This window comes from Salvia miltiorrhiza, chromosome 4 (assembly GCF_028751815.1).
Source record: "Salvia miltiorrhiza cultivar Shanhuang (shh) chromosome 4, IMPLAD_Smil_shh, whole genome shotgun sequence".
NCBI classification, from domain to species: domain Eukaryota; kingdom Viridiplantae; phylum Streptophyta; class Magnoliopsida; order Lamiales; family Lamiaceae; genus Salvia; species Salvia miltiorrhiza.
Genome location: NC_080390.1, coordinates 41,435,255 through 41,443,035, shown reverse-complemented (window position 1 = coordinate 41,443,035; position 7,781 = coordinate 41,435,255). Strand labels below are relative to the sequence as shown.

The 7,781-nt window shown below is 36.7% G+C and overlaps 1 protein-coding gene across 1 annotated transcript; it reads right to left on the bottom strand.

The window, feature by feature from the left end:
- Positions 1–4,554: 4,554 nt before the first annotated feature.
- LOC131021714 (OVARIAN TUMOR DOMAIN-containing deubiquitinating enzyme 5-like) lies at positions 4,555–7,230 on the bottom strand. The gene is made up of 3 exons (XM_057951000.1): positions 7,030–7,230; positions 5,767–5,879; positions 4,555–5,605 (listed from the first exon to the last, which is right to left on the bottom strand). Exons 2-3 carry the CDS (start codon positions 5,868–5,870, stop codon positions 4,726–4,728), a joined length of 984 nt encoding a protein of 327 aa, XP_057806983.1. The 5' UTR covers positions 5,871–5,879; positions 7,030–7,230; the 3' UTR covers positions 4,555–4,725.
- Between the last annotated feature and the right edge of the window lie 551 nt (positions 7,231–7,781).

Genomic DNA, 7,781 nt, shown 5'->3' with positions numbered 1-7,781 from the left:
CCTTTCTCTTCCGCTTCTAGTATATTGACATGATTGTAAACGTGATTTATTTGGAAAACAGTTTAAAGATGTACCCCAAAGCAATATAAGTTGGTATAATATATTTGAAATTGGCAAAAGGAGGAGTATAACATAGGGGAATATATGATTTAGATATTTAAGGCAAGGTCATGCATATGTCGTCCCATGGGAATATTGAATTCTTTACTATTAAAAAGGTCTCAGCACTTAAATTATCATAATTAATTAATTTGAGTTCCTGCTTATTAACAATTTAACAAATAATTCCCCAAGTTCATTTTTCAGTGCTTCAAAATTGCACGTCATGGAATATATAGAAAATTTTGTATGTATTTTACTACATGTTGCGTAAATTCACAAAAATAATTTCCAAAAGTATGTCCATTAATAACTTGGTAGCAATAATCATTTATTTATTTTATCAGATTTCAGACAAAAAAAATATTAAGCTTTTGGTGCATTTTGATTCAGGGTATGTTCAATTTAATTATGATTAATACATTTAATTAGATATTAGTAAACTCTAATTAGAGATTATGGGCCTTAAATATAAATTTAAGTAGAAGCACAGTGTATCGGACAAATTTTTGTCGAAGGAAAAAGAATCCATATACCAGCCATACAGGGGTCGAAATTTATTTGTGGAAAACACGACAATTTATTCTGCAACATATAGAAGTTTGTATCACACTCAATCATGTGTGTCTCGAAATTGAAGATTCTCAATTAAAAACAAGCTACTCTAGTAGTTAGTTAAACGAGATCGACTTCTCCTCAAATTAATTAAACGAGATGTTCAATGGATTATTGCTTTTAAAAAAATAATGCCCCAGTTTTAGCTCTCCAAGGATATTTAACTAACTGTGAATTAAACTAAAATTGGAATACCAGCAATCAAGGTTAAGAGGAAGATTTCAATAAAAAAAAAAAAAAAAACAGGTGAAGAGGAAGATTAAATTTGGTTAAAAATTCAAATTGAATGGGAATGAATAACAAGAAGAAGACAAGTAAATTATTTCAATTTGTTGAAATAATTTTCTATGTCCCACCATGTATAATTATAATATAATTTTTTTGCACACAGGCGCCTTACATATCGCTTGGATGAGCCTGACTCATTTACTTGAGCAGCAATTCGAGTCCCCATATGCATCGGTTGACTCATCACCAAGGCTGAAGATAAGCCCCAACCGATGTCGATGCTCTTAAGACTTGAATGTCGACCACAATGAGATTAAGGGTGATGGCAACGCCATCTCCTAAAAAGAAATAAAGAGGTAAATAGGAGTTAAGAGCTACTGTTGCAAAGTGCCATACATACTACTTTGAACTTGGCTCCTGAAGCTAGAACCTAACTTCGTGGGCAGGAAAAAAGGAAATGGTGGGTTAGCAGTTGAACAATAGTGGGCTAATTTTAGTTTTTTTTTTTCTCCCTTTTTATATAAGTAAAATTCAATAAAAATACGCACGAGGAGTGCAACCCAAAGCGGAATACAGAGATCAACAAACGGTGTCAAAAATACAAAAATCCTACAAATCAAAGCAAAGAGATGGATTGCAAATCTAATCACTCAATCTATAACAAGAAAAAGTAAGAGAGAGATTAGAAAATGTTTATGTGCGCTTCTAAATAGTTATGTAATTTCTAATTATTTATACTGTTATTTGATTTATGTAGTTTCAGTTTGAATTATGTATTCTTAATTATGGAAATATTTTTATTTCTAGTTTTAAGATGTTTTGATGATTACTATGTGCAACGATATGCTACGGACAAAAATTAAATTAAATATAATTGTATTTTTTTTCGTTTTCTAGACTCAAATAAAATAAAGTATATATTTGTATTACATTAATTTAAATAAAATATACAATTGAATTGATAATATATATATATATATATATATATATATATATTAAGAGATTTAGTAGGACCCACAATGAAATTGCTTTTGTGGGTTTATTATTATAGAGATAAGTTTATAAAAATTAACAGGTTCAAATTTTTGATGTGGCGTTAATGTGGTGCTAAAAGGGTTGCTTTTTCGAAGCAACCAAATTCTAAGAGCACCAGCAACGCCTTCCTCGAGTGGCTCCTCGAGGAAGGCGTTGCCTTCGAGTAGGTGCGTTGCGGGGGGGAGGTACTCGAGCAATACTCGAGTCTTCGAGTATGCTCGAAGGGGGGGAGAGGGAAGGCGCGTGCAATGCACGCGCCCTAATTAAAAAAAAACGAAAAATAGATAAATTCGAATTTAAATTCAAATTTTGACTGCAATGCCTCGATTTGCGCACTTTGACCGACCGTTTCCAATTTTTTTTTCTTCTTCTCCTCTTTAAAAAACCCCAACTTCTCCATTTTTCTTCACACCTCTTCTTCTCCAATTTTCTTCTCCTCCATTTCTCTTCAAGAATTTTCTCCGTCATGAATCCACACAACCCTTTCTACGATCCAAATTGGTGCCCCGATCTCTCCTCCGATTATCATCCCGATATGGGAGGAATCAACTTGGAGGAGATCCCGCCCGAGGAGGAACCGGTCAGTGCACAGTAGAGTGCCTCCCAACCAAAGAAGGGCGACCGGAGGAAGGAAATGGCCACCAAAATCAAGCACGACAAGGAAGGAAGGATCCGTCATACTTACCTTCCCGAGCATACGGATCTCATCGTCCAAATTTGGGCGGAGGAGACCAACGACGCCATCCGTGGGACTGATCAGAAGGGAGAGGCGTATTGGGGCCGGATCCGCGCACGTGTGAACCCCATCCTCGGCGTCGACCTTAAGATCAAGCAACTTCAAGGCCACTGGTCCCGGGTGAGCGCGGATGTGCGTCTCTGGGAAGCTATTTGGGTGGAGACGCGCAACAATTGGCCCTCCGGTCATTCGGATGATATGCTTCGTGACAAGGCCCAAATCCTCTTCAAGGCTCGAAGCCCACAAAGGGCCTCCTTTAATTTCTGGAACGCGTGGAAAGTTCTCCAGAACAATCCCAAGTTCAAATCGATGACAAAGACTACGGAAGAGGACGGCTTCACCACCTCGGCGTCGGGCGAGGAGATCTCTTCTACCCGGCCCATTGGCAACAAGGCGGCGAAGGCTGCAATGGGGAAAGGGAAGGCAGCAGCGTCGCATACGAGCTCGGAGCCTCCACCGGAAATAGTGGAGAGGCTGGACAGGTCCGACCAGCAGATGAGGGCATTCACCGCCTAGTACCAGCGGAGGAACGATATCAAGGAGAGGGAGCTCGATATGCAGCTCCTGAACGCAGATACGACGCACATGACGGAGGCACAAAGGGCATTGCACGCGTCCATGGTCGCCGACGTGCTCAGGCGTCGTGGTCTAGACTAGGATTTTAATTATGTGATTTTTAATTTTTATGTTATTTTTTTTTTATGTTTTAGGTGTTTTTAAATTTTATGTTTAATAGCGTATTTAACTATTACAAAAATATGTTATTTAAATTATGCAATAAAATTTAAATGAAAAACATAAAATCAAAACTAATGTTATCAAGTAGGCTATCAAGTAACCCCAATGCAGCACTACCTACTCAATGACACAACCACTATCAAGTAGGCTATCAAGGAACCCCATTGCGGATGTTCTAAGAGGGCGTTTAATTTGAAAGATTAATTTTGATAGATAAAAATAATAAGGCTAATCACTTGTTTATTTAGATGGACTGAAATTTCTAAATATCCCAAAGTTCTTAAGAAAATTTGTCATTTGAGCTAATTTTATTTTATTCATATCACATTAAAAGGGCAAAATTAGAATTTTAGTAATGATGATTAAAAAAAACACTTTCATAAAAATACGAGTACGAGGGAATAGTAAATGAGATTGAGATAAATTTGGATAGTCTAGCATCTGTGACATGATTGAGTAGGATATGAGAATTTATCAATGAGTACCTCATACCCAAATTTATTTGTATAATACTCCCTCCGTCCCAGCTTTTTGTATCCATTTTTAGTAGTAAATACTACTAAAGTGGATACAAAAAGCTGGGACGGAGGGAGTATAATAATATGATGATATTTTATATTAATATTAATATTTTAAAAATAATATTCCTTTCACTAATGTAGTTTGGAAGGGTAGCAAAAAATTTGAGAAGTTAAAATATCACATTCACATTTGGTGAAGCAGCTATATGTTTGTTTTGGTTATTTACGACGTGTTTGGTAGGGCAGATAAGCCTAGATAGCATAGGTATCATGCGTTTTCCGATAGCCAAGATACAGAAGAAGCGAGGCTCGAGATCATTCAAAGGCCCACGTGAATTTAATTTGGTTTGATTTTAACAAAAAGTCGAACTGAAAACATAATGAGCTTCCTCTCAAGTCTCAAGTAGAAGCCTATCTCACCATATCCACAAGGACCACAAAATAGGGGCCACTTTTCATCGTGTTTCCCCTGTCGACTTAAGAGTGCTTTATTCAAGCATCGCATTCTTCATCTCAAGTTTCATTAGCTCAAAAGCAGCCGTTTATATGGTATTCAATATGAAAGCATTATGGTCAGAGAAATCTAACAATAACTCATTCATTAAATGGAAAGACCAGACAAGTATCCTCTTTCTCAATGTGTTAAACAAAACACAAATCTAGTTTCTATCCAGTCTCCGACAAAAATATATTGCACAGGCATCGTGTGAAAATATTAAATCATCCCAAGGGGAACTCTTCAATACAAAATGACTATTGACCTGAGATGGAAACGACAGAATTGTAATGCTCACCGAGCCCAAAAGCATGCCTGTGATAGGATAGCATAACACTTGAACTAGATGAGCCAGTCACGTTGCCAGATTTGTATTCCTTTCCCATCTCTACATCAGGAAATGATCCAGAAAATATCATGATATGTTTCTTCAGACAGTGGGTCAGAGCACCAAGTTCCAATTGTCCTCCCCAGGCCGCTGTCGATTCTATTTCCTTACAGTAATTCTCAAATCTTTCTGTAAGGGATTCTTCCGATTCTCCATCTGCCATATTCTCGGACAGAAAAAATGGTAGAAAATCTGTTGTGTGTTCCCGCATATAAGCAGCCACCATTTGCCGAAGCTCTTGATAATTATAAGGAGAAGAGCCTCCAGATTGGAGGGCCAACTGATTCTCAACAGCTCGGTAAAGACAATGGCCATCAGGCTTTATTTCATTGATGGTAAATCCAAGAGGCTCGAGCTTTTTTTCTAACTTCTCATCTTCAACCATTCGATCACTTACAATCTGGTTCTGCTCTTCTTGTATTCTTTGCTCCCTGGCTGCTTCCTGTTCAGCTCTTTTCTTATGCTTTTTGGCACTCTTACTGAGTTTTGGCTGCTCAGCTTGATTTGAGACTGAAACCCCGGCAATAGCCTTCACCACCAGGTCATCAAGCTTTCCTTTTTGACTCCCGTTACTACTATTAAAGCCTAAAGACGCTAGTTCCTCAGCCTGTCTTTCTTTAAGCTTCGTTGACAGTCTAGATATCTCTTCATCAACTTGTTTCTTCTTAGTTTTCTGTTCAGCCTTGCTACCTTTAGCAGCGGCTTTCTTCATTGCAACTTCCTTGTTCTGCAGATCATTAGTCTCTTTCCTGCAAATAAACAATTTTGCACAAACTGGTAATGAGTTTTGCACTTAATACTTCAAAGTATAGTTTCTGACTGTGTTTTACAGTTAGCCATGATGCTTCATATTTCCTATTCCATATTTCAAAAACTCTCTTCAGAAAAATGTTCCCAAGTACTACGGTACCTGTGTCTCGAAAGCATCTCTTCAAGTGTTTCTTGCTTCTTCTGAGATACAGTTTCTGAGACCTCCTCAGAAGATTTGTCCATAACTTGAGGTTCATCCGCCATTTTATCAGCCTGAAGGCATCCAACCCCATCAAAGAAAATAAAAGAAATGCAACCAATTCAATACAACAGGAGGATTTGCTACGTGAAGAGCAAGATACGTATTTATAGATCATTGATGTGGGGTACTCTGCATAATCAAGAAGCCAGTTACTCCCTTAGTATTGGGGAAATGATATTTCCGAGCCAGACATACACCAAATCAGTGACAGATTACTCTGAATAATTTTCCAATAATTCATTGGCAACATTCATCAGCCCTGGCATGTAGGTCAAGACAACTACGCCAAAACAGTGACTAGGTGGAACCAATGTTCTACCTTATCATTTTTTAGTAATTAATAGGAAAATGGGCAACCACTAACTGAAAAGCTTTCAGTAGCTTCATAACTTTCAGGACCAAATCACACATATTCAGAGCAAATATATTCACATTGCTCTTCTGCACTGCAATGTATTACTTAAATTGGATTGCAGAATGAACCAAAGCAGAAAGTCAGAAGTTCTTTGAACTCTGCTGAGACATAGCATTTGGATTTTGGAGGGGAAAAGTTCAAAAGGAAGATGGACGAGTGAAAAATCAATCCCCAAACATTTTTCGTCTGAATAAATTACATAGCTGTTCATAATTATTGAATTCTAATTACTTAGTACTTCTTATACAACGCTTCAAAAGCATGAAATTAGCATCTCCCGTTGTGTAGAAAAACTCTAGTACTATTAGCGCATAGTAAAGCCAAGTACTTTGCAACCATTGCAAAAACTTAATTTTCTCCCACTGGGTTCATTTTTTGAAGATAAGCAGCAGAAAATTCAAGTTTTGATGGATCTAAGAAACAAGCAGAATCAGACCGACTAGATTTTCAATTCCTTCAGCCGTCCTACTTTGGTCAAACGCAGAGATAAAAATCACAAACAGATTAAAATTGAAAATTAACAATTAAAATAATCACTCTACAACATAAGGACCCAAATTTTGATGAAAATCAAAGGTAATTATAAAATAATATCAATACAAAATAATTAGAGTAGGATTAAACGAAATATGCTCTAAATTCAATCGTGCGAATCTTCACGTTTGCGACTGTGATGGTAAATCATGAAAGGATGCGAGAAGATATCTTGCAAGTAGCAATCAGCATCTCAGATTATCAGAACTCACCCGTAACTGCAGTTAAAAGAGGACGGATAGAGGCGGCAGCGGCAGCGGCGGGGCGCGAGGAATCGTCGGCGGGATGCGGGGTAAGAAAGGGTTTTTGTTCTCTTTCAATTTGGGATTTTAGGGTTGAGGAACGAATACTTGTGTGAATTGCATTTGATTTCCTTTTTCTTTCATTTAATTTTGATTCTTTTTTCCTTATTTGTTTTTGGGTGGAAATAAACTTGTCCCTTTTAATAATAATGTATATTTATAAAATTTATTTTCACAAAAATAAAAGTAATTATATATATTTATACGCCTAGAAAAAATGTATACTTACAAAATTCCTTTTCACGGGTCGGTCGCACTCCAATGCGACGGGTCCGTCCCGACCCGCGCCCGACCCGACCCGTGCCCAGACCCGAAATCCTGAATCTTAAATTATTACATTTGTTTATAATAATTATTACTTTTAATAAGCATAAAATATACATTTGTTCGCACAAATGTATACTTATATAAATATAAGTATTTACCTTCATTTAATATAAAGTATTATATTTTCTAAATCCTAAATTCTATAAACTAAACCCTAAACCTTGTAAACTAAACCCTAAGCCTGAACACTAAACCCTAAACCCTAAGCCTGAACACTAAACCCTAATAGGAGTATTTACTTTTAATAAGCATAAGATATACATTTGGTCGCACAAATATATACTTATATTAATATAAATATTTACCTTCAATCAATATAAAACATTATACATATC

What these genes read in the sequence shown, in the direction of transcription:
- LOC131021714 (XM_057951000.1), bottom strand. Translation starts at nt 5,870, where the DNA reads ATGGCGGATGAACCTCAAGTTATGGACAAATCTTCTGAGGAGGTCTCA. An exon ending in GAGATGCTTTCGAGACACAG is followed by an intron (nt 5,606 to 5,766) that starts GTACCGTAGTAC and finishes GTTTATTTGCAG; the next exon opens with GAAAGAGACTAATGATCTGC.